This window comes from Furipterus horrens, unplaced genomic scaffold (genome assembly GCF_987537825.1).
Source record: "Furipterus horrens unplaced genomic scaffold, mFurHor1.1.pri manual_scaffold_6, whole genome shotgun sequence".
In the NCBI taxonomy this organism is placed as follows: Eukaryota; Metazoa; Chordata; class Mammalia; order Chiroptera; family Furipteridae; genus Furipterus; species Furipterus horrens.
Window position 1 is genome coordinate 181,231,145 of NW_028327176.1, and position 27,591 is coordinate 181,258,735.

The following is a 27,591-nucleotide window of genomic DNA, read 5'->3' on the forward strand; positions in this document are numbered from 1 at the left end:
AGCGGGATGGCGGAGTGGAGAAGACAGAGATGAAATGAATGTGTTTCCCAAGAGGATGGCTCCTGAGAGGTCAAGCAAGAGAAAGTTTGAAAAAAATAGTCATTTTATTCCGTAGAGAAGAATCAATGATGATGATGCAAGAACAATTTCCATAGAGTCATCGGGGCCGACGCTCAATTATGCATTTGGAAGTAGATTGAGGGAGAAAAAGTGAATGCGTCAAGTGTCAACTACCATTTTTAGAAGATAGATTATGAAGTGAAATGGGGAAAGGAAGAAATGGTGATCACGCATGCGTGTGCTGGTATAGTCATGTGTGATGATCCATCACCATGTGATCTGTGAAAATTTTTAATAGATGATATCCTGCAAGAAAATAGTTCTGGAAGAACGAGTGTTTGTAGGTGTTTCCTAGGGGAAAGATTTGACTCCAGGCTGAGGAGAAAGCCAGTAGAGAGTGAGAGATATTAATAGACAGAGACTCTTGAAAAAGCAAGGAAGCTAGCAAGCATATGACAGATAAAGGGGAGTGAATGCAGACGGGCTTTTGGAAATTGAAGAACTTCAGGACTTGGAAAGCTTCCGTTGCGGGTCCGTGTGTACGTGTATGTGTTTGTCCGAGCGCTCTGGAAAGTAAAGTTAGGTTAAGTCCTGGCTGGGCTTTTCCCAGGGGATAAAGCGGAGGTCAAAGGGACACAGGAAACAAAGGTGTTGGCAACAGAAAGGGTTAAGTAACTTTCGATGTAACTAATCCATGTGGGGTGAACCCATTCGGTGATGACAGGCTATCAGGGCTGTAGAGGACTGAAGTGAGCTGGAGGTGCACGAAGGTAAATGGATATGAGCTTATTAAAGGACCACAGATACCCAAGTAATCTACCCAGGATGGTCAAGGGGTCAGGAACGGAAAGGAGTCCGTCTCTAGGTTCCTGTGTCATCAGTAGGTGTTTGGGACTTATCTGGAGCCGCAGCAAGACAACAGCATAGTTAGGAGGTCTCGTGGCCCTTCACATGTGACTTCATCGAATCCTCAGAGACACCCAGTGTTGTGCAGAGGAGGGAACCAGTGCATGATATGTGAGCGACTTGCTCCAATTATATGCTGTGTAGGAAGAGAATGTCAGCTGGGATCTCAGGTGTCCTTACTTCTCAGGTGTCAGGCTCCCGTCTGAGTGCATCCCACGCCGTGACCCTGCTTCTGCCCTTAGCCAGACCCCCAACCAGCAGGCCCCTTCCTGCCACAACCTTGGTTTCTCAGGTGGCTGGGACCTTTGTCACTACTTTTTACCAAGACATTATTATCTACAAGGCTCAGATATTTTAAATTAACATGATTTTCTTCAATAGTGAACTTTATAATAGCAATTTCCAGAATGTAAACATTACTCACCAATTCAATTTCTATTAGTATATAAATAAATAATTATAGAAACAGTTGGAAACACATGAATTTTATGTCTTGATATAGATTCCATCATCAATACTAATAAAATATGTAATATTACTTATAACCCAAGAAATAAAAATAATTCAAAAGCCTATTTTTTTCATAATTCACTTTGATTAATTTTTTGTGTACTTTCCAGGAATTGATTAGAGGAAAACTTTTTTCATTATTTGTTTCTTAGAGTAGTTTTAACTTCCCCAATATTTTTCTCTTATTTGATATTAAAATATTTAAATTAATTTCTATGAATACTGAGCTCTCAAATATTGAGGACCTGGCTATACCTGAAAAATTACTTATTAGAGATTTAATTTCATTTAAAGCAAGCATTTTAAAAAATTATTCAACACTTAATTTATTAAACAACATTTTAGGGAATGTTTAGAGAAGACCACTTAGGGGTTTTTTTTGTTTGTTTGTTTGGTTTTTTTTTTTTTGCTATTGCAGTAAATCAGTCTTTAAATATGTGTACAACTTTGATCCTTTATATTTTCATTTTACCAAATACAAATTAAGAATGAGTTTTGGCACCTTTTATTGGTCTGTTGATTTTTTAAAATATAAAATGAAATTCTAAAGCAACTAGAATGGGCTTTGATATGATTTTTATATTCTTCTTGACACAAGAGTATACTCCCGTTAACAGTTTGGAGCCCCTGGGACAGATGGGAATCCTACTCCTGTCCTCCACATGACAGATAGCACAGATAGCATGTGAACCTGAACTCCGTCTTCCCCTTGACTCCGGTGCTGTGCTTTTCACCCATAGGATATTGCTTAGTACCAAGCCCTGTCTCCTGAGAGGTTGCAGACAGATGCCGCAAGGATTCACCCCAGCATGTGGCCAGCGCAGGAGTTCCACGAACCAGGACTGGAGCCATTTGCGACTGCCAAGCTGGATGATCTTCAGCGTTCTTGGGAAACTTTAAAGATTAATGTGGTGAGCCACTGAACAGTGGAATTGCTTGGGCCCACCAGACAGCGGTTGCCTTAGCAGGTGTCTTATGCAATACATGCCTAGAGCTTACACATCCTGTGCACAGTTGAATACCCTCTGTTAGGCCACAGAGGTAAAGTGGTGAGGAAAGAAGTGTCCTAATGTAGATGATAAGGGGCTAGGGATGTTTGGTAACACCCCTCTTCTTCTTTAGATCAGTGAAAAGCAGCGCACACTTTACGAAGCTTTGGAATGCCAGCAGAAGTACCAGGACTCCCTGCAGTCCATCTCCACAAAAATGGAGGCTGTCGAGATGAAGCTCAGTGAGAATCCAGAGCCGGGCAGGAGTCCAGAAAGCCAGATGGCCGAACATCAGGTAAAAATAGCAATGACTTCAGTTTCCTGCATGATTAAGTAGGTGCACTCTTGTGACGGGTCACCAGCCAGACTTGTGTTTGGGAGAGCAGACTGACGTTTTTTTTTTTTTTTCTACTCTACCAGTTCTTACAGAGTAAACAAGATTCCAAAGAGTGGTAGTTTCCACTCCTGCTTCAGGGAGGGATCTAAGAGGAAAAAAAGGAAATTGAGACCTTGAATCTAATTAAAATCACAGGCCTCCATGTTGCTTTTTTACTTTTATAATGCAATGTGTATCTCCTTTTAGTGGCCACTTTATTTTTATTTTGTTGAAAACTTATAAGAATAATGCATACCTTCATCTACCTTCTCTGGGTATTATTTTAAGCAATTTAGCCAGTATGTGTCCAGCGGTAACTCAGATGTCAATGAGCAGAGAAACAGTTGAAGAATAAGGGGTTCTAATTATAATCTTGTGATTGTCCCTGACTTGACTCCCTTTTTAAAAGGTGATGTAAACTAGGCAAAACAATGCTTTATGTGAGAAACAGAGACAGTGACATCAACCTCACTCAGAAAGCCGTTGTTAAAAATTCATCAATTGAAGATGCATGATAAGAACGCATGTATATTAAAACCTGATTAATGCTTTAGCTTATTGTTAGGTGTACTTTTAATGCACAGTCAGGTATAACTGAGGCGCAGGGCTGTGGAGGTATGCATTCACCTAAATGTTCAGTCACCGTGATATGGGGAAATGCTGCCTGTCCCGGCCAGAACTCAGAAGCATGTGACAACCCTATAAAAAGCAGAAGAAAAGGAAGGTATTTTTAGATGCAAATTAAGAGCTATAAAAGCATGATGTGATATGTGTATCAAGTACTGGGAAGGTTGTCAGCTTTAAGAGTGAAACTCTTTCTCTTTCCCCCAAGTTACAGTTACATAGGTTTAGAACCCAGGATAACCTTGAAATATATTGTATGTTCATGTGTGTTAATCTAAGATAAAATCGCATGCTTTTACAAAATAGGACCTTGCCATATAATATAAAAATAAAAAATGTTTTATCTAAAGACAGCATAGTTAGAAATATGATTTCAGGTTTTTGACACTTTTGTAACTTTGTAAGGTAGAGATCAAAGTCCCTATCAGCCATTTGAGGCCTTATTTTGGTAAAACTACCTTCTGCGGGTCACGTTGCTCTTCCAAAGTCACCCATAGTCAGTCTGGTTTGGGGGAAGGTGTTATGACTATCTAACATTAAAATTAACCTTCATTACCCAGACCAAACCCACCATGAGGACAGTCAGGGATGCTGGTGACTATTCCAATGCAGTGTTCCTCTGAGCACCACGGTCCTCTTTAAGTGATACCCTGTTTTCTAACTGTCAAGCCCACCTCATTGTCCTCAGAAGGGGGTTTCCATGGAGACTGTATTCTCTGGGGTGTATTGTCTATCATGCTGCCCTCCACCCCCCATCAGGCATGCCCACCTGTCCCCGGAGGGGCCAGGAAACTTCTCCCCATTCCCTCGCAGCTCCCTTTCAACCTCCAGAAGGACTTTGGCATACATTATCCAGAGGCTGGAGCCGAGGGAATTTGAGTGTCATTGGCTTAGGTCCTCTCTGCCTTTGTTCAAGGCCTGTCATTCTTGTAGCCCAGGTGACTGACGGCAGCTCCCCAAAAGCTTTCACTGGGTCCCACAAGATTTAGGAACTCTGAAAACAGGATCCTGGTGATTTTCCCTGTGATTTGTCTGATGACATTCTAGAGTTCCTAATTAAAAATAGAAATAAAAATTAATAATGTGTAATTTCTCATGTAGTCACAAAATTGGCATTTTCCATCTGACATACTTTTGCTATCAGCACCAAAGCTCTACAAATTCTGGGACAGAGCTGCCCACATGAGAAGCTAATGGGATCACAATGTCTAAACTGGTTTTTAGCTTCTGGAATGGTACTTAAAAATTCCAGGCACCACGGTAGAATTACTGTTTCTAAATTCCAACTGAACATGGGTAAGAAAGTCCAGTATGCTTTTTATATTTCCTAAAAATTAATAAAAACACTACACTTATGATTTTTTTTCCCAACACTCTCTTGAAAGTATTCATGTTTCTTCTAAGAGCTAACTGAATCCCTACACTTTAAACCCTTATCTAAATGTACCGAGTTTGGGTGGAACACTGTGACTTTCCTGCTATCCTCTCCAAATGGTCTGAGAGATTTAATTCTGAGACACGCATGTGGTTCATAAGCTGTCCCGTGGCTGCTGTTGTGAGCGTTAAGCCCTCCGTGATGGCGTCTCCATTGTCCCGGGCAGCTAATGCTTCGTAGGCATGTGTTGTCGTCGGCACGCTAAGCTCAGTGCGGGAAAGTAGACCGAGCTCTGGGGTTCTTTTGGTTTTGTTTTCATATCTACAACAACTTAACGTTTGAAATGAACTATGCTGATGTAAATAGTTCCGAAAGTCACAGTGAACTTCATGTTTGCCTTTGGTGTTGAACCAAACACAAGCCCCATGTTCTCTCGGCAGTGAGTCATTTTAGAGAAGCGCAAGGTAGCTCTCGAAACCACGAAAGTGTCGTGGACACGCCTCCCTTCTAACCACAAGTCGGAGAACCGCAGACTTGCATTTTTGTCTTCCTCTCCTTCTTTTTGAGTCAGATGTTGTAGGCGAACAGCTGGCCACCAGCTGAGACAGAGCTGTGGGTCAAGGCGTACAGGACTGCTGGGCCTATGTTTTTTTTAAGTGAAGTGAAATTCACATCACATAAAATTAACCATTTTAAAGCATATGACTCTGTGGCATTTAGTACTTTCACAGTGTCACATAACTGCCCCCTCTCTCTGGTTTCAAATTTGTTTTCATCGCCCGAAGAGAAAACTTCACTCCAGTAAGCGTGACTGCTGGGTCTTGCAGTCAAAAACTAGAGCTGTCTTCCAAAAACATGCACTCTCTCTTGAGAGTAAACAGAAGCATGCATAGCGAGGCTTGACTCTAACAGGATGAAATTCATAGTTCTAGAATCTTTCATTTCCTGATTCTCCCACTGCGTACTTCCGAACACTCAGAGAGCTGCTTTAGAACCCTCTGAGCAGGAAACGGAAGCTGGTGACTTCATTGCACAGTTGATTGGTCAAATCCACTCAGATTAAATGAGGGGACTTTTTTTTTTCATGACTCACATACATGTTTTCTCTATCAAGCATTAGAATTCATTCGGTTAGATCTGTTGAGCACCTACTATGTGCACAGCTAAAATAGATGAACTTTCTCACTAATAAATGATTAAAAGTCTGCTTTTGGGGACAAATGAATTGCCAATATATAAAAAAAAAATGTGGTTGTGAGATACAGTGGTGGGAAGTAGATAAAAGGAAGCTCTTACAGGTCTTTTGGGAGATACGGATTTTTTAAATTGTGAATGGCAACAGGAGCGCCAGGTAGTAGCCACTATAAACATATGTGTGAGTAAAGGCGTGAATGAGAGTGAACATGGTGTGAAGCAGTCAGGGGCTCTTCTTGCTTGTACGACAGATCAATGAAGAAAAAGACAATGGGTCAGTCTAGTTATGGAGCAGCCTTTAAACAGACCAAAAAATATGCATTATTTCATACTTTCGGCAATCAAGCACCAAGCAATTATTATAAAGTAGTAGAAAATAATGTACTGGACGAAAGCATTTTGAGTATAATAAGTAAGATCAGTCCGTAATTCATTACAATCCCATTAAAATATCCCAGTAAGTTCTTTCATACCATTGAAAAGTAATTCTAAAATATATCACAAATGCATGAAAAGATATATATTGACATTTGAAAGGGTTGAGAAGAGCCAAGGCAACCTTGAAGAAAGTTGAAGGATGTGTCCTGTGAGAGAGTGAGACTTATAAAGCTATAGTGATTATGAAAGTGTGGTATTGGCACAGACAGACACATAGATCAATGGACAGAATTAGAAGCAGAAGCACATTCACATCTACAGAGACACTTGGCTTATGTTGAAAATTATACTGCAAAATACTGAATAAAAAATATATAATTTCTAAGTAACTAATGCAGGGTAATATCCATATCCATATAAAAATATTTTGACCCCTACCTACATTGGACACAAAGATTAAGTTCAAGTAGATTGTAGATCTAAATGTGAAGGTAAAAGAAAAAGTTTTAAAACAGTTCTTCTCAGACTATCTGTAGTGAATAATTTAAAATTATTTTAAACTTTCTAACTCATCACAGACCAGTATGTTAGTAAAATGAAATAAAATACTGCTTGGATATTATGTCAACATTAAGTTGTTATAAAAGTTTCCTGACACTTACCCACGGTATCTTTAACTCGCCATGAACTGGTGACAAACATTTTGGACACTAATACCATTTCTTGGACCACACTCTGAAAGACATTATTCTAGAAGATAACATGTGAGAATGTATTCATGATTTGGAGGTAGGCAAAGATCTCTTAAATAAGACACCAAAAGCCTTAACTTCTTCAGTGGAAGAAAATACTGACGTGTATCGGGCTGCAATAAAATTCAGAACCTCTGTTTATGCAAAGGCACCATCAAGCAAGTCTTTTCCCATCAAGGGACACCCACATCATAGAATGGAAACAGACGTTTGCAGTACATAGAACCAAAAGAAACACAGACACTTTGTTTTTAAGTTTAATCTTTATTGTACAGTATTCCCTCACTTATTGCAGGTATTACATTCTAGACACCCGCCCCGCCCCCGCCCCCCGCACAATAGGTGAAAATCCATGAAGTAGGAACCTTACATTTATTTTAGTATTTATATATATTTTAAGGCTTTATAAACCCTTCCCAGACACTTATAAACTGTTCCCAGTCCCTTATTAACCATTCCCACTCCCTTATTAACTTTTTCCACACTTCTTTTTTTTTTTTTAATAATTTGTTTGTTTATTTTATTTTATTTTATTTTTTCAGAGAGAGGGGAAAGGAGAAAGAGAGGGAGAGAAACATCACTGTGTGGTTGCCTCTCACATGCCCCCAACTGGGGACCTGTTGTGCAACCTAGTCATGTGCCCTGACTGGGAATCGAACCAACGACACTTGGTTCGCAGGCCAATGCTCAATCCACGGAGCCACAGCAGCGAGGGCTTCCACACTTCTATAAACACTACTTATGTTCTTAAACATATTCTACACGTTTAAACCTACGTAACTTTAACAACATACGTATACAATACCGCAAAATCCAGCGATACAGCGAAAAATCCACGATAAATAATTAAATATAATATTTTTAAAAATCCTGCAATACAGTGAGGCCATGATAAGTGAACTGCGATATAGAGAGGGACTACTGTATTTTTTTCCATTACCATTTCCCTCCAGAAAAAAAAATGTATTTATTGATTTTAGAGAGACAGTGAAAGAGAGAGAGGCAGAGATTGACTTGTTGTTCCACTTATTGATGCATTCATTGGTTGATTCTTGTATGTGCCCTGATGGGAGATCAGACCCACAACCTTGGCTCATGGGGGTGATGCTCTAACCAACTGAGCCACACCAGCCAGGGCAACAGGCACTCTTACCCAGTGTACACAAGCATCCCCACACATCAACAAGAAAAGGAAGGACTCCAATAGAAAATGAGCAAAGGGTTTTTAAGAGGTAGTCATCAAAGAGGATATTCAGGTGGCCAGTAAGCACAAGAAAAAGTGCTCATTACTCATCAGGGAAATGCAGGTTAAAAGTACAACGTGATTACGACTATACACCCACTAGAAAGTCTTAAGTGGAAAAGAGCCACAAACCAGGTGACTGTGGCACATGTTACCACGATGACAGTGATCAGCCCTTGCTCCATACAACAACATGAGACACTTTCACAGTCATGATGGAGCGAAAGAAGCCAGACACAAAACAGCACATCAGGTGAGATTCCATTTTCACAGAGCTCAAAACCAGACAAAATTAGTCCATGACGCTTACAAGCCAGCACCTTGGTGATCTTTGGGAAGGGGGTAGGTGGTGACAGGAAGAAGGTCCCGGGGCTTGTAGAGTCCTGGGGACATTCTTGTTTCTTGATCGGGTGGTAGAAGCATAAGTGGGTATGCGTGGTTTGTAAGAATTCATAGAGCTGCATATGAAGTCTGTACTTCCTAAGCGTGTTTAATAATGTGGATATAACTGTTTATATAAAAAACTAGTTTAACATGATGACATGTTATTAGGGAAAGAGAAGGTTTATTTGTTGTTGTTTAAAAAAAAAATAGTTATTGAGAGCCTGCGATGAGGAGGCACTGTGCCTACAGTGAAGCCGGCAGTCCTGCAGAGGAGCGGGAAACTGGGCAGGATCGGCAGCTCCAAAGCCCCCTCTGCAGTAAGGCCTGTGTTCCTGTCCCACCATTTAAATCCCAAATAAGAACTTTTCCTGCCAAGCCTACAGCTACAGAGCGAGTCCTAAATCATGGAAAATGGAAAATAAAAGCGTGTATAACTGAGAGATGTGAATCAGGAAAACAGGATCCTTGCTACTGCACATAAATTGCTTGGGGTCCCGGAGTAACTATTCCGGAAGGCAGGAATGGATGAGCTAGAAGGGAGTGTAGGGACAGAGGCAGGGTCGGGGGTGGGGGGGCTGGGTGGGTGAGACTGTCCAAGGAAGGGAAGGAGCTTGGACTTTATCTTACACGCAAGAAGCCACTGAGTATTTTAAAGGAGGGGAGTAAGAGGATCTGATTTACCCTTTTAAAGCTCACACTAATGACTTCACGAAGAGCAGACTGGAGAGGCAGTAATGTGAGCAGGGCGCTCCAGCGATAGACTGTGAGAGCAATTCAGGTGGGAGAGTTGGCTGTGACTTCAGGTGGGGGCCGAGCAGGTGCACAGATACACAAGGTGTAGTTGGGAGATAAAAGCAGCTGCATTTGGTGTGGGATGGGACTTAGCCGGGGAACTGAGAAAGTGTGAGTAATGACTCCTACGTCTGGAGGCAGAGCCATGCCAAGAAGGGTGGTACCTTCTGCCGGGGTGGGGAAGACTGGAGAGGAAGCAGTCTTGACACACTATAGCATGGAACCGCCCATGACATGTGTGTGATCAGTTCTAAGCTAGGACCTCAAGAAGAAGATCTGGGAATGGGGGTGAACGTGAAACAATCTCTCTTCCAATAACTAAACCTAGTAAGATTTCCTTGCTTTTCCCCTTCGTGTAGTGGGTGTACTATCTGTCCTTCCTACGTCACAGGGGTGTTGGCCAAATTAAAAGGGATGCATGCTGGGGAGAAGGAATAGCATCTGTGTGGAATTTAAATCTAGATTCAAATCTGCCTACTTCTACTTACCCCTAAGCCTTCATGGTCTCATCTTAAATATAAGAACATTAGTGCTGTACGGGCCATTGTAGAAAGGAAAGAGAATCATCACAGCCTATCCAAGGTAGGATGAAAGGATTCGCTGTGGTCCCAGTGCTCAGAAAAGGACAAAGCTCAGAGGCTGGGTGCAGACAGTACTGATGATACCTATTGGCCCTCAAGGGAATATTCTATGATTTCTGTCACTTTAATTAGAAATGTACATCCCTAGTAACGGTACCCTATGTTTCTGAATCTTCCTGTGGAATGTAGGATCTTCAAGGAGAAGTCCCATATCATTTGCTTCATTTGAAGATTGCTGTGGAGAAGAATAGATTCTTGGTCTCCGTAGAAGAATGCAGAACTGAGCTGGACCGGGAGACCAAGCTGGTGCCCCAGGAAGGCAGTGAAAAGATCATTAAAGAACACAGGGTAGGTCACACACGTGTGCCGTCATGAAATGTCACATTGCGTTGCCCCTTGAAGGGTATAACGGATACTTTGGTTTGGGTCTGGAAATAAATAGCTTAATTACATTGATAGTCTAAATGGAATCTTCCTTTGCTTTTTCTATGGAAATAAAAGTGTTCTATGGCTTCTCACCAGGATTATACAAATGTTTATTGCTCATTAGATTTTCTTCAGTGACAAAGGTCCTCATCATCTCTGTGAGAAAAGGTTGCAGCTCATTGAAGAACTGTGTCTGAAACTCCCAGTCCGGGACCCAGTAAGGAACACACCCGAAGCCTGTCACGCGACCCTGAGAGAGCTCAGAGCTGCCGTGGACAGCACCTATGCACGGCTCGTGGAAGATCCAGACAAGTGGAAGGACTACAGCAGCAGGTAGTCTCGGAACTCTTTCCAGACAAGGACGAAATCTGTCTTAATGCTATCCATTCAAAGCTTATTACAAAACAAGAAATGAATGACATATGTTTCATGGTATGCAATAAAGAAAATCAGATTGTATGATGTTCCCATGTTCTTCTATAAAAATGCTTCATTCAATAAAAAGAATGGGTTTCAGTCATAAACAGTGAAGCACTTTATTTTTAAATGACTCAGAGATGATCTCTTTGAGGCAGAATTGATTCATCTCGCTCTCTTGGATTGCCCCATCTCCCCAAGGGAGGAATTCTGACTCTTCAGGGTTATGTTGCTTTCTGCTGGGGACATGTGAGGCCAGACCTCAAGTGGTACCATCTTTGCTCCCAGGTGCCCAGACCCTGGGACAGATACATGTTTTTTCTCAGATGAGCTCTGCCTGCTCTGCTTTTTCTCCTCCCTAAGTGACTAGACACAGAGGTGGCCACGCGAGCCCTGAGCTTCATGTTCCTTTAAGGAACAGTTTCCAGAAAATTGGTTATTCAGTTTGCCAATCACTTGACTGTTAAGTTTCCATGAATGAATTCAAAATCAAAGATGTATTCTAACCATCCTGATATGTTCTTCCTTTACTAAAATAACATCTGTATAATTTCAGAATTTCTGAATGCTCATCTTGGATCTCTGCCAAGGAGACACAGTTGAAGGGGATTAAGAATGAGGCCATCAATACTGCTAACCATGCAGAGGTTAAACGGGCTGTAGAGGTAAGTTCTGGGACATTTCTTGTTACCAGATAATTTCCATTAATTAAAAAAAAAAAAAAGAAAGACAATCTAACTGATGTCTTTTTTACCTTTAAGCTCCTGAAAATTAACTTGAAAATCAGTCTCTCCTCATGTTACTGTGAGAACTCTAGGGTTTTTTGTTTTTTTGTTTTTTTCTCTCTCAGATCATTGTTGGCTTTGAGATTTAGTCATGCTCAGTGGCACTTTTAATGCACCTTTAGCTAATGGGGAATCCTGCAAGGAAAATTGTACGCGTGGGTGTATAACACAGCAGAAATTAAGAACTGTCATGGAAAAAAAGACCGCTCTAGGTTTTTAATACAATACATTTTAGCTATTCAAAATCCAGGTCACAGAAAATGAGGGATTTGGAGAAGGTCCCTAAGCATTCTTTCTATGTCACATTCAGCCTGGATTGGACCAGCCCCTGTGAGCTTGGGGACAGCCTGACAGAGCCTCGGGTCCAAACCAGTTTGCATTCTGTGAATGGCACACAGCAGTCTTCTTCCTCTTAGCTTGGCTCTTAATATCATAGACAGATGCTATTGTGGAAACTTTTTATCCTTCAGGTTTCTGAACCCACGCAAGTCACGTAGTTGCTATTAATGAGAATATGTTTTCTTCCTGTTTATATCTTCTAAGTGTCATTTTTATATTAAAATGATAATCCCCTTACATACTAGCGGTGCTCAGTAATCTGCTTTACTACTAATGGAAGGATGTCTATACAGGGCAGGGCAAAAGTAGGTTTACAGTTTTTCACATGGAAAAAGACAGGTAGGTTAGGATTATTACAATAGCTTACTAACTGTATCAGGTACTCACAACTGTAAAGCTACTTTTGCCTTACCCTGTATTTACTACTGGTTGTAGAATAAAGAGATTGGAACCAACTGTTTTCTGGCTGGAATGATTTTCCCTGAATGACCCTCTGTTGCAAAAGGTATGGTTGGTTGGAGACCACTCTGCCCTTGTGCTACCCAGAGCAGGTGTAGGAATGAAAGGTTGTGTGAATCATGTCTTCCTGTGTCCCCTGCCCCACCAGGGCTGAAGCCCCAAAGGCTTTCTGCCATTGTCTTGGCCAATAACCCTTCCCTTCCTGGATGAGAGTTGTGATCCTCCTTGTGTCTCTTACTATCTGGGGCATTGATTGCTAAAAGCTAACAAAAACGAGGCACAAAATATGAGTTAATAAACTTAAAATAAATCTTTGGGTTATCTGTAGTAATATTCAACAAGTAGACTAATTCAATAAAAGAATCAGATAGCTAAAAAAGGATTCTTTTTTCTTTTCTTCAAAAGAATCATGTTCCTTCCAGTTCACAAAAAATTAAGTAATGAAATATTCGTATAATATAATTCCCAAAGTTAGACTTTTAGAAGTGTCTTTGTGGTGATCCAGGGAATCTGGAAACATCTAGCCTTGTGATTTTGAAGGTAAGTTTTTTGGTATAGAGAGTACTGACTTTACACATAAGGTATTGGCATTGGAGAAACGCTTCTTTCTCACACTTGTAGACTTTGCGAAAGATCTGAGCAAAGTAAAACAAGCAGGCGCTCCACTGGTGAATGAATGTCTGGCATCCCCACCCCCACCTGTGTGCCTTCTTCAGTTGAATCCCTTCTTGCTGGAAAGTTATGCTCACAATTGTATTTTGTTCATTAAGAGTGTTCTTTCATTCCAGGAGATGAGAAATGATCTTACCCAAAAAGGTGAGACTCTCATCTGGCTGAAATCCAGGCTTAAAGATCTGATTGAAGTTTCTTCTGAGAAAGAAGCCCAGAAGCAGGGAGATGAGCCGGCAAACTTATCTAGTTCCTTCAAGGCTCTTGGAACTTTGTTGTCGGAGGTATAACATTCACTTTCGGTTGTAGTTTAACTCGCAGGTTTATAGTGAAATCTCAGTTGGAATAGAATAGTTGGTACTTATTTATAGGACTATCAGTGGGAAGATGACTAGAATGTTTGAATTATGGTCTGTGTCACTGTTGGATAGTGTAGTTCATATTAATGATCTGTAGCTGAAGTGCAAAGCTTATCAGATCCATACATTTTTTACTCTTAATAAAAGCATCATTTCATAGTCAGTATAAGGTACAACATGGAGGTTCAGAACTCAGGCTTGAGAGTCAAACAAACGTACAGTTAAACTCTGATGTCCCACTTCATATGTAACCTTGAGCTTGACATTATGAATCTTGAGCTCGTCATTTCATATCTCTGGGACCTTCTTTTTCTTACCTGTAAAAGGGGGCTAAAAATATGCCAAAAGGTGACGTTAAGAATTGAGTGCAATCAGGTATATAAAGCACTTAATTTGGTGCCTAGAACAGAGTAAATGCTCATAATTGACGCTTAGTAATAATAAAATGTTCAGTGTTTAGTCTGCAGCCTAGTAAAATTTCTTTCAGGCAAGACCTGCTCATTTTAAACTTCTTGATGTACATTTCAATGTTTATATTCCTTTATAGACTAGAATATACAAACCCATCTACTTCATTTCTAATAGGGCCCCTTCTATCTTCTGCAAGGATATTTTTACTGACCAGGTTGTCATACAAGTCTAATGGGTGTGTGCCTGGAAGATAATGTAAGAACATATAGTTGAATAGATAGCTATCAGTACTTCTTCAAATCATTAGTAAACTTGCAAGAAATAAGGATCAGTTATATGACTACAAAGTTCGTTTATTCTGAAGATCTGGAATTAGAGCTGTCCCTAATGTAACAGTTTGATAGTCAGCCTTTTATATTTTTAACCCGTGTACATCTGCCAAAGACTCTCTAAGTGAATTTACATAAGCCAAAAATACTCTGAACTGCTTGTGATTTTAGTTCTATGTGATAATTCTGATATGTAGCATACAGTATTGTTAGGCATTTTTGAGAACTTGAAAACAGCAATAAGATTAATCAAATTTTGAAACATAAGCTATTTTGATCCTTAGATGACCCGTCTTTCATAGCAATAATCAAGCTTAGATAGTTGCTGCTGCCATACTTTAAATGAAATCCTGATTTCATTCTTCTCTACTCTTTCTTTGGCCAAGAAGGTAAGAATAAAAGTCAGGCTAATACTACAAAAAGTAAATATTTGTGCAGGTAATCCTTGATCCAAGATCTACCAAATGGTTTTAAGTCATACCAAAAGATTAATTTATATTCTGTTAAAGACACACAATCACTTTGGCAGCCTTTGAATTTAGAAATCACTATCCATCCAAACATTTTACCAAGGCCGTTTATTTGCTTTATCTCTCAAGTACTTCCATGACACTGTCCCGGGAACCTGCAGCAACAATCTCTCTATAATAAATGCAGACATGAATTTTTTGCACACTCATATGTATTAAATTTCTGTATAGTTTATATTAATGCCCCTTTTGTTACTTAAACATTCAGAGCAAAAAAGGGAAGACCAGAGAAAAATGAATACTCTGTTCATGTAAATATTTGCATAAAAAGATGAATTTGACACATAAAGGCCTTCCTTTGATTATAATCTATTTAGTATTTAAAGTAATGTTGAACACAAAGTGTTTGCAATTGTCCCATGTAAGAAACAAAGGCTGCGGATTAACAATATATAATGAAGGGTCACCTCTTTCAGTAGAGCTGTGACTTACTGAGTGTGTAGTTTTCTTGGGGAGTTTTTGTTGTTGGTGTTGTTGTTGTTTTATGTTTTGTTTGTCCAAGTTACCTGGGACAGAATCAGAACAGACGAGGGTCACAGAAAAATATAGCATAAGAGAAGGAGACACTGGACGACTTCTGTGGAAGACAAACGATACAATGTTAACATGATTATCTTAGTGAAGATGGTGAGGGACAGACTTTGAAAACAAAAGATGCTAATAAACTAACATAGAGGAAACAGAAATTAGGCAAAGACAAAGCTGAAAACTGAGGAAAATGGTGAGAAAAGAATCCACTAAAGAACCCCCAAATTAGAAATTATATTGATGTTTTATGTATAAATATTGGAAGTGCATTTTCAACATATTCTCTTTTAGTTCTTTTGCCTCTATTCAACTTTTTCCCTTACTTTAAATAGGATAAACTTAACTTTCTTACAACAGACTTTTTAAAAAAATAATTATATTTTTTAATAATTGTATTTTAAAAAAATATTTAGAATTAAAAGGATCTAGGGGTCAATATATACAATTATATTACCCTATTTAATTTTAGGGTTGAGTAGGTTCTTGTAATCTTTATTTATTTATTTAAATTATATTTTATTGATTATGATATTACAGTGGTCCTGATTTATCCCTTTTCCCCCCACTCCCTCAGGCAATCCCCCCACCGTTGTTCATGTCCATGGATCATGTGTATAAGTTCTTTGGCTACTCGATTTCCTATACTGTACATCCCCATGGCTATTCTGTAACTACCTGTTTGTACTTCTTAGTCCCCTCACCTCTTCATCCATTCTCCCACACACCCCTCCCACCTGTCAGCCATCAAAATGTTCTCTGTATCCATGATTCTGTCTCTGTTCTTGTTTGCTTAGTTTGTTTTTTAGATTCAATTGTTGATAGATACGTATTTCTTGCCATTTTTCTGTTCATAGTTTTGATCTTCCTCCTTTTCTTAAATAAGTCCCTTTAACATTTCATATAATAATGATTTGGTGATGATGAACTTCTTTAATTTTTTCTTGTTTGGGAAGCTCTTTATCTGCCCCTGGATTCTAAATGATAGCTTTGCTGGAGAAAGCAATCTTGGCCGTAGGTCCCTGCTTTTCATGACTTTGAATATTTCTTGCCAGTCCCTTCTAGCCTACAAAGTTTCTTTTGAGAAATCAACTGACAGTCTTATGGGAATGCCCCTGTTCATAACTAACTTTTTCTCTGACTGCTTTTAAGATTTTATCTTTAACCTTTGGAATTTTAATTATGATGTGTCTTGGAATGGGCCTCTTTGCATCCATCTTGTTTGGGACTCTCTGTGCTTCCTGGACTTCCATGTCTGTTTCCTTCACCAAATTAGAGCAGTTTTCTTATTTTTTTAAGTAGATTTCCAATATCTTGCTCTTTCTTTTCTGCTTCTGGCACTCCAGTAATGAGAATGTTGGACCTCTTGAAGTTGTCCCAGAAGCTGCTTACATTATCCTCATTTTCTTGGATTCTTTTTTCTTCTTGTTGTTCTGATTGATTATTTTTTGGTTTCTTATGTTCTAAATCACTGATTTGATTCTTGGTTTCATCCACTTTACTGTTGTTTCCCTGTAAATTGTTCTTTATTTTAATTAGTTTATCCCTGATTTCTGATTGGATCTTTTTTCCACTGTTGGGGTCCTCACTAAGTTCCTTGAACATCCTTATAACCAGTGTTTTGAACTCTGCATCTGATAGATCACTTACCTTCATTTCATTTAACTCTTTTTCTGGAGCTTTGATCTGTTCTTTCATTTAGATAATGTTTCTTTGTCTCCTCATTTTGGCAGCCTTCCTGTGTTTATTTTTATGTATTAGGGAGAGCTGCTTTGACTCCATGTCTAGGTAGCTTGGCCTAATGTAGTAGGTGTCATATAGGGTCTAGTGGCACAGCCTCCCCTATCACCCAAGCTGGGTAATCAAGGTGCACCCTTGGTGTGAGCTGAGTACACACTCCTCTTATAGTTGAGCCTTAGTTGCTGTTGGCAGATCAATGGGAGTGATTTATCCAGACCAGTCAACTTCAAGGACTGGCTGTGACCACTGACCACCAACCTCTGCCCTCCATAGCGGATCAGCTGTGCAGGGGTGGGGTGGTGGTGCTCCAACATGATCTGTAGTTGTCCACTGGGTGTGCAGGCTCTGGCATATCCCAGGTTGTCCAGGCCAAGGTCAGCCCCCACCTGTGTTCTGCCTGGGGCCACCCTGCATAAGCTGTAGAGCAGTCTGAGATGGCTGCTACTTGTGCTGGGCTTGGAAATTCCCAGGCAAAGCCAAGCTGTGAATCTAGGCTGGCTGCTGCTAGTGCTGGGCCTGGGGGCCGAGTCCAGCTATTGCTTGTTTGAGTAGATTTAGGAAGTTGTGAAGCATGAGCCAAGACCAACCATTCATATGAAAAAGCAGCTTGTGTGGGCCCATTAGTTGGGTGGGGCGGAGTCTCTGGGAATCTCCACATGAGTCAAACAGTGTTAGCCAGGCTGGTGGAGTTTCAGATATGGCACTAGCTCGCCAGATCTGTGGGGAGAGGGTTTAGAAAAAGGCACCATATCATATGAGGCTTGCAGCTCCCATAGTGACTATGCAGTTGAATAATGACTTAAAAAGCCTTACAACATTTGAAAGAATAAGACTGAGGATCTGTGTATGTATTTCAAATTGATGAGAAAGACTTTACACATATTCTTTGAAAATATTAAGATTATTTGAGCATTTGATTTACAATTTTTTTTTTCATAAAAAAAAAACTAGGTTGAAAAGATGTTAAGTAATATTGGGGACTGTGTCCAGTACAAAGAAATAGTCAAGAGTTCCCTTGAAGAGTTAATTTCTGGTTCTAAAGAAGTCCAGGAGGAAGCTGAGAAGATCTTGGACACGGAAAACCTATTTGAAGCACAGCAGTTGCTTCTTCATCACCAGGTAGAATGTCTCTTTACCCTATGCATTTATGCAATGTTGATTAGTTGATGACTAACAGACTACAGAGACGAATAGTATATCTACTGGGTGTGGGCAAAGGAAAGGGAGTGGGCAGTGCTGGAAGGGACCCCGCTGAATGGTTAAAAGAACTTAGCACTTCTGCTCTCTCTGTTAAATATTAAATATTTCAAAGATCCTGCAAGATAAATTCTCAGCCTGAGTGATCTGATGGTATCAAAAAGGTCAAGAAAAGTCATGAAAGGAAAGTTTATTTAGCTATGAGAACCTTCATAAAACTTTCAAATTGTTCCTTTTATTACAGAGACTGGAAGCAGAAAGATAATTGCTTCATATTTGAGATAAATATTCTTTTGTCATTATGTTAAAATCTCATTTTTCAATTTACAATTTTGAATTCATCTTAGTTTGGGAAATTATTACTTACATAAAGTGCCAGACCTTTCACAGAGTATGCTTGTATAGGATTAGAACTGAAAGTTAAAAAATTCTGGTACATATGTTGAAAATAAGCAATTTTAATCATCTTCTCTTGTCAGACTCAATATAAGTGAAAGTGTAATTCAAATAAAATATTTTAATGACAAAATTCTAGCTAAATATATAGCAAATGATAGCTAATTATAAGTATAATAATACACATAAAAATGGGAGTTACACTAAAAGTATACATAAAATGGCAGCTTCTAGGCTTTATAGACATAACTAATAATCATAAAAAGATACAAAAAAGTCAATCCTTGATATTATATTGTTCTCAGTTATAATAAAATTTGTGTTTGGGTTTCGATTTACTTTAAGTCAGAGAAATATTAGACTGTAGATACTTACATTATATTTTAAGACTTCACATTTCTTGGATCAAGTGTGTGTTTGTGAAAATTCATGAGCTGTATGCTTGAGATTTGCATATCATTGTGTTTGCACATTATAATTCAGTAGAAAATTTATCTTAAAACATGACTTTCCCCAGGTAGCTCAGCAGATTAATCATTCTACATATGCCCAGGAATGAAATTTCTTAATAGCACTTTTGGGAGCAGGGGTCCCCAAACTCCCAGCTGTGGCCTGTTAGGAACAGGACGGCCAGTGAAGCTCACCTGAGCTCCCCCCCCCCCCCCATTTTCCACAAAACAGGTCCCTGCTGCCTAAAAGGCTGCGGACTGCTGTTTTAGAGCATAAATGCTTTTTAAAAATTGAGTTAGGACTTTGTGTGTTTAAGCAGAAAATAATTATTTTAGGAGACTAGTGTCGAATGAATAGTTTTGCGAAATTCCTCCTGGAGTTTTGCGCAAAATGCTAAATGTCTTAATTTGCATACAGTGAAAACACCAAGACCAAATTAATTATGTTGTTTACCACTCACAGCATAAGCTATTTATAAAGAATGTCCATGTCTGACTAACGCGCAGTCCTCATTGCCGTTGTGACTGTTCACGTTAACGCTAAAATAGTTGGGGCCCACGCTGCGTGGGGACGGGCGTTTCGCAACTCTCCGAAAGCGTGGGCGTCCACGGTCCTGCTCAGAGAGTAACGCTTAGTCCCACCTGTTGACCAAATGCTTCCAGCAAAAGACAAAGAAGATTTCTGCAAAGAAGAGGGACGTGCGGCAGCAGATGACGCAGGCTCAGCCTGGAGAAGGCGGGCTGCCCGGCCAGGTCCAGGAGGAGCTGCGGAAGCTGGAGAGCACCCTGGCCGGCCTGGAGCGCAGCCGGGAGAAGCAGGAACGCCGCATCCAGGTGGGAGACCCGAAGCCGGGCGCTGTGCTTACCCGCATTCACGGCTTGTCTCTCCTGCTACTGGGAGAACGTGCTTCTGCCGACGGTGCTCCCACGGGAGTTCTCTCCCTTAAGCCCCACATCGGCCTTCTGAGACGGGCGCCGTAATGAGCACGTTTTGCAAGAGTGAAGGCTTGGAAAAGAAAGAGTTTGAGGACTTGACTAACTCACAGAGCAGTGATCAATAATAAAGGCTGGGTTTTAATTCGCGCTAGTCTGAACCCAGAAGTTGACAACGAATTATTTCACTTTTCCTAGGTCAGGAGCCACACTGTTAGACTTTATTGTCATCTCAACACATTACCTGAAATAAAGGTTTTGAATTTTGCCACCTGCTCACTGCCCACACCCCTTTCTTCCCTCTCTCCTCTCTCCCTTTCATTTTCTTTTCTTTTCCCTTCCCTTCCCTTCCCTTCCCTTCCCTTCCCTTCCCTCCCCTCCCCTCCCCTCCCCTCCCCTCCCCTCCCCTCCCCTCTCCTCTCCTTTCCTTTCCCCTCTCCTCTCCTTTCCTTTCCTTTCTTTTCCTTTCCTTTCCTTTCCTTTCCTTTCCTTTCCTTTCCTTTCCTTTCCTTTCCTTTCCTCTCTCCTTTCCTTTCCTTTCCCTTCCTTTCTCCTTTCCTTGTTTCCTTCCTTTCCTTTCTACACAATATGGGAAGCTTTCTTTTCTTTTGTCCCTTATCTACATTTTAAATGCCATCCTTAGCTTCATAGGATGTTACAGCTGGTAGAAAACTTAGAGTCCTAGTCCAACAAACTCTTTCTGTAGGTGAGCGGAGACTCCAAAGGGAAATTCCTGTAGAAGCCCTTAAGCTCGTCCTTACCGGGTGTACGTGTTGAGCAGACTTAACCAGCTGACAGCCGAACAAACAGGGGAAATGTGAACACGGTTTTGTGACATACTTTGCTAATTTGTAACATGATATGCCGTTTATTCTTTCCAAATTCAGGTCACATTAAGAAAATGGGAGCGATTTGAAACCAATAAAGAGACCGTGGTCAGATACCTTTTTCAAACAGGTTCCAGCCATGAGCGCTTTCTGAGTTTTAGCAGTCTGGAAAGTTTATCTTCAGAACTGGAACAAACAAAGGTATATCATCAGTAAGACAGAGTCCCCTGGTGCTGGTTCAGAAGAAAAACTATGTTTCTCCTCCCTCTTACTATTAATTATTATAACTATACATTTAATCAATAGTTATGATTTCTCAATCATCCACTCTTAAATACACTGGCCAAGTTTCTCTGGGAAATGAAAACATAAATAAGAGTTAAACATCAAGAACGGAAAGAAACTTTTCATTAAAACTTTTCATTAAAGTTCTCTAACAGATGAATGCATTTCAATTTTTTTTTTCCTAAAGATGGTGATATTTTTACCTGAATCTTGAAGAGCAGATTAAGACATAGAAAAACAGAATTTGGAGTAGATAATGATTATTCCTAGAATGAGAAATCACATAGAGTATAAAAGTGTTAGATATGGGATTCTATGTTGTGAAGCAGAAAAACGAAGTACTGTTGTAAAGCAAAGCTTCTCCAGAGTGCTTAAAGGCTTCTAAGAAAGAGAGTCTTGTGATCAGAGCTGTACTTTGGGGAGGTGAGTTTTCAAGCAGGTGTAGAAAATTGAAAGGGTGAAAGGCTGGAATCATGGGAACAAATCAGAAAAATATTGCAGGTGTTCATTAAAGTGGCCATGGATGAGGGTAAAGGGGATGGCAGTGGGGACAGATGCAAGAGACAGAGAGAGAAGAAGAAGAAGATGACACCCAGGGGTTCAGAGTCTACAGAGGCAATGGGAGTGAGAAGGGAACTTGAAAGAGTAACTATAGTGGGGAAAGATGACCAACTCTGTTTTTGACAGAATGAGTTGGAGTCTCCAGGGGGACTTCCGAGAGAGCATGCAGTAGTCGTTTATGGTGAGCTAAAGGCCTTGGACACTCGGTGCAGACCAACAGATTTGCACAAAACATTTAGAGACCTGTACAGGTTATTTTGGTTCCTGCTATTGTGTTTTGGGTTTATAAAAAGCGTGAATTAATATTAAAATGTGTCAGCCAATGTATAAGAAAGAAGACTCTTTTATCTGTCCTTTTATAGCCTTTGGGAAGCACATCTTTATGCTTCTGTTTTCCTACCTGTGAAAGGCTCTTCTGTGTTTCGTACTGTTAACTTTTCTATTGTTTCTCTTGTTACTAACTCACTGAGGAATCTGAAGTTTTACAAGGCTGTGAAATCTTTTGGCTCTGTATGATTCTCATCAGCTGTTTAAGTAGAACATTATTTTTAATGTTAACTATTTTATATTTAAAGTCTATCAGGCATTTTTAATAAGTTCAGTTATAGTTACTGGGTTAATTATCACACGGGAGTTCCACCCAGGTTCCATGCAGGGTTTCTGACGCCCTGTGGCTGTAATTCCTTTGACTCTGTTTGTCAGCTACAAATGCAGCAAAGGTAACCTTTCAGGCTTAGCATTAAGACTTTCCTTAGCCAACGATCTTGCATACTTTGGGGCCGATTTAATAATATCAACTAACACTTATTGACTATATACTATATACTGGTCTAATCCCTTGATGTTTATCATCTTTAATTTCATCCCAAGAATTCTAAAAAATAGGTACTATTGTTAATTCTATTGTATAAAGGAGGAAATATAAGGTACATAGTTGTTAATGAATTTATCCAAGGTTTTAGGATTGCTAACTGGTGAGATTTGGATTCAAACCCAAGAGGTCTGAGTCCAGAGCCCAGACCCTTAGCTACTATATTTCTTTATAAAACCGGGCTACTAATTGTTTCCACTTGCGGCTGCACAAGCACTTGTAAGCTGGAATAATTGTTCTGTTTCTTTGCTCCCTTGTCATTGTTAACATAGCCTTTATTCCAGCTGTAGCCCTGGAGGGGCTGTGCCAAGGGGCTTGGGTGCTTTCTGCCTGCCAGTGCGTGGGAGGGTGTTCACGGCACGGCAACGTCATGTTTAGTCCTCCCAACAAGGCTTTGCTGATGACTAGGGAATATTCAGAGAGTTTTGTGTCTCAGGGTCACACAACTAGCCAAGGACAGAGGCTGGTTTCAGCCCCAGGCCTTTCTGATGCGGGCGTCCATCGCTTCCGGTGGCATCCTGCCGCCACGCACATGGTCTCCGCAGCGTGTAGATATAAAGCCTTGCGATGTTATCCTGCTTTTGTTTAAACTGGTCTTGATCAACACCATTCTGTTCTTCGGATTTCTTCGTGCTGTGCTTGCCCCATTCACAGCTCGCACAAGGCTTTTAGATGAATGTATATAAGCAATTTCAAACACTGTCTTCTCCGTGGTTTTTCCTTGGTTCTGGGAAGCACTCAGGGGAAAAAGTACTATTTTATACTTCTGATTCCATTCATGGGATTCTACAAGACTATGCTATGAATTCTATCTTCACAACTGAATCTGCAGCGACTGTAAGCTCACAGATAGCAATAGTGGGTGCTCATCAGCTCAGAATTGAAAACTGTGACGTTAGCAAATACCGTTACCATATTTTAGGATACTGGAAATCCCTATACTATAAGAAAGGTGTACGTACTCATTTTTATTCTCTTAAATTACAGGGTACTTCTCTTAAAAAAATTATTACATTGAATTTCTATATTGCCTACTTATTAGAGGATTGTTTGTGATCAAAATTTAAACTTCCTGTGAAATCTTCTTACATGAGAAGAAATGAGACACTAGTTAATCTTTTCACTCAAGATTATCTCTTAGTTTACATTTTTTAGTTCATCATTTGATATAGTTACCTGACAAAATTCAGGTAACAGCTAAAGTTTACCAGTGTCTCAGATATGTTCATTTCGAATTAAAGTAGTTCAGTACTACTGAAAATCACTGTATGAACTTCATAAACTATTTTGTCCTCAATTTTACACGAAGGCCATAAAAAATCATGATAAGTACTTGTCAGAGTGCCAGGAACTTAAGAATGAAGTTGCTAATTAAATTCCCACAATGACCTTACAAAAAAAGCATCACTGTGTTTTATATTAAAGAGCCAGAGACTGAAAAGTAATTCACCAAAGTCAAAAACTAGTAATGAAAAAATCAAAGATTCTAGTCCAAGTTTGGTTCAAAAACTTACCTGCTTTCCATCATGTAGTATATGGTTATAGAGAAAACAAGTTTAACAGTATTAAGATCAGGTTTCAGAGAACTAGTTAACAAAATATTTCATTATAGTAAATAACAAGGATACTCTGGATATTCTTCAATTACATAAACAAACATTTATATTTATTGCCCTAGAAATTTATCATCTTTATGATTGAAAAAATCAGTTACTATTGATCATCACCTGAACTGGCCTGTAATAAACTAACGTATTTGTGGATAAGTTATTATAATGAAGCTCAGAATTCTAAACAATTAACTCGGACCTGGAAACAATGAAAAAACATTTTTGTGAGAATGTTGGATAACTGTGAAGACCTCTATCTGGTTATGTATATAAAATGAAAATAATTTAGCAAAGTCTATTCTGGCCGTGATGAAAACACATCGGTTTTATTTTTCAGGACATTATATGCTAGTGTTCATACATGTATGAATCCATCTGACCTGTGGAAGGCTCTGCAGTACATTGTGTGCAATATATTTGAAGGCAGAGTTCAATAGAAGATGCTTTCCTAACAATTATAATCTATTTTTCTAGGAGTTTTCTAAACGAACAGAAGGTATTGCAGTTCAGGCTGAGACTCTTGTGAAGGAAGCTTCAGAGATACCACTTGGGCCCAAGAATAAGCAGCTGCTTCAACAGCAGGCCAAGTCAATCAAAGAGCAAGTCAAAAAATTAGAAGACACACTCGAAGAAGAGTATGTGCTTGACAAGTCCTAACCTTTCTTCTCTGAGAGAAAATCTCATACAGTCTTTCCTGTATATTGTATTCAAAACATTACCTTCAAATCTCAAAGTGTCTGTGTAGTTCAGCATGTTTTGAGGAAACAGCTCAATTCAAAAGATAAGTGCCACCAACACAGAAGCCAACATGTACACTAGACCTGAGCCAAAAAATAGAAGGGATGTGGCTTTTGCGTGGTAAACTGATTCTGTTTGTGAAAAAGCCATATCTACTAAATTTGGTGGCCTTCATACATTGGAGAGGGAATCTCAAAAAAGAACCAATATTGAAAATAATTTTGTTTTACTGTTATTTTGCTGCTGCCAGTTAGAAGGAAGAAGAGATATTTTGGTTGTGTAGATTCTGAGCCTAAATACATATGATATAGCCCAAATGTCCTCATCTCCAAGCTCACACAGCTTGTTAACAGTGCCTCAGTATTCACATTTCCAGTGACAGATATTCTGTGTCCAAAAATTGACTTCAAAAAGCTGTTCTATTTATCAATATTTGATGTATGTCTACCTAAAAAACAAAGTGAGAATAGTTTAGGCTACGGTGGTTATCTTCAACTTTTCCATCTCATGGCACACATTACTAATTACTATAATTCTGCAGCACATCAGAAATATATTTTTTGCTGATCTGACAAAAATAGGTACCTTTTGATTCATTCACACTGAACATCTTGTTGTGTTGGCTGTGGCCATTTTATAATTTGAAAATCTAAGTGAAAAATAAGTACTGAATGTTTCAAAAATTCTTGCAGCAAACTGGTTGAAAGTCGCTGGCCTATAGTATTCTGTTATGTACAAAATATACACAAAAATTTTAAAGGGAATAAACCTATGAAAATATAGCCAATGTTCCTCAAAACAATATGACTGAACATTTCTATTTTAAAGTTTATTTAGTGGCAAATTGTTGATACATTGTTAAGGTATAGGACATAATTTTTAAGAGGGCTTTTGAATTTTAAAAATTGTTTTTAATACTCTTAACACCTTGAAATTAAGATTATACATTGCTTAAATTTTAAAGTTTTAAAAATAATTTATTTAACAGAAATTATGACTCTAAACTTTGAGAACCTTAAATATTAAGTACTATTCATCAAGGTATGGAAATGGTAAACTTAAAGTTTATTAGAAAGGAAGCTACTTTTATGAGGAATATGGATTTGCATCTTTATTTTATTTAGAAACTTGCAATATCACATAGATTGCATTACCTGTACTGATGAGAGCATTAGGCAAATCCAGGGTATACATTTGAGACTACAATATTATTTAATTTGACAATCAATGATGCCATTGTATTTTTTTTGATGTCTTCAAGTGCCTTTTGGTAAACAGGAAAATTCACTTTTTTTTTTTTAAGCAAAAGACAGCGCAATGATATACTATAAGTTTCTTACTCTTTTTCTAAACTGAAAGCCATAATCACATGGTTATATATGCATAGCTAATGCAAACTGGAAATCTATAGTTAAATTTTCGTTCACTAGTTTCTTACAAATAAAGCCCATTTTCTCTAAAAGCAGTGAGGGTGCTCATGTACAGGGATTTAAATATTTTGGAATCAAGACCATAGAGACATCTAAGAATAGCTGAAATTATATATTATAGATTATAGACTACAGGCTTAACTCTGATGATAAGACAGTTCCTGCTTGTTAGCATGGAATTCAAGTTACAAGCTCTATCTTAATTCATAAAGATGCATTTTATAAAGATCTTTGAGCAGAAAGCATCCCTGCAGTGTTTCTCCTCTAAGAGCAAGAAAACCATGTCCACAAAAGTAGGACTGCTAAAAACCGGCGTGCACCAGAGTGTATTCGGGCAGTTTATTTAAAGGAGTCCTGACAACTACTGGTCACGTAGAGTTCGACTAGATGATACGTGAAATCCAATACATTTGGAACCAACAATATTTTGTTCGAAGCACAGTTCCATTCATAACACAGTGTAGTATCTTGTTAAATGCTCATTCTCAGAGGAGATAGGAGGACGAGAACCGACCAACTCATCTGATCAAATGTGTGTGTTTTTTCCCCCTGTTCTAATAGTTTAAACTTTGACATGATCACAAATGTCTTTGCTATCTTTTTACCTGGTGATTTAAAGAAAAAAATGTATTGTTGTTCTTTATTAAAATACTGCATTTTATTTACTTAATTTGGTTAATTTTAGTATTAAAACCATGGAAATGGTGAAAAACAAGTGGGATCATTTTGGCAGTAATTTTGAGGCCCTGTCCATCTGGATTACTGAGAAAGAAAAAGAACTCAATGCCTTGGAAACTTCGTCATCTGCCATGGACATGCAAATCAGCCAAATTAAGGTGACCCGCTCACACATTCATTGCGTTTGTAATCCGTGCCTAGCTTTTAAAAGCTCCTTTCTGCCCTAGCCAGGTAGCTCAGTTGCTTAGCACATTGTCCCAATATGCCAAGGTTGCAAGTTTGATCACAACACATACAAGTTTGGTTTTTATTTCTTTTTGGTTTTTAGATTCCACATATTAGTGAGATCCTAAAGTATTCATCTTTTCTGACTTTTTTCACTTAGCTTAATGCCTTCGAGGTCTATCATAATGTCAAAAATGGCAAGGTTTTCTTTTTTTGTAGCTGTGTATGTGCATACAAG

General features: G+C 39.2%; 1 protein-coding gene across 1 annotated transcript; it reads left to right on the forward strand.

Annotated features, from left to right (window-relative positions):
- Positions 1 to 2,285: 2,285 nt before the first annotated feature.
- LOC150007924 (nesprin-1-like) lies at positions 2,286 to 27,421 on the forward strand. Its single transcript, XM_090280843.1, has 11 exons — positions 2,286 to 2,387; positions 2,599 to 2,760; positions 10,354 to 10,512; positions 10,715 to 10,923; positions 11,564 to 11,672; positions 13,379 to 13,543; positions 18,105 to 18,272; positions 19,859 to 20,029; positions 21,016 to 21,156; positions 24,757 to 24,917; positions 27,136 to 27,421. Exons 1-11 carry the CDS (start codon positions 2,286 to 2,288, stop codon positions 27,353 to 27,355), a joined length of 1,767 nt encoding a protein of 588 aa, XP_090136969.1. The 3' UTR covers positions 27,356 to 27,421.
- The last annotated feature ends 170 nt before the right edge of the window (positions 27,422 to 27,591 follow it).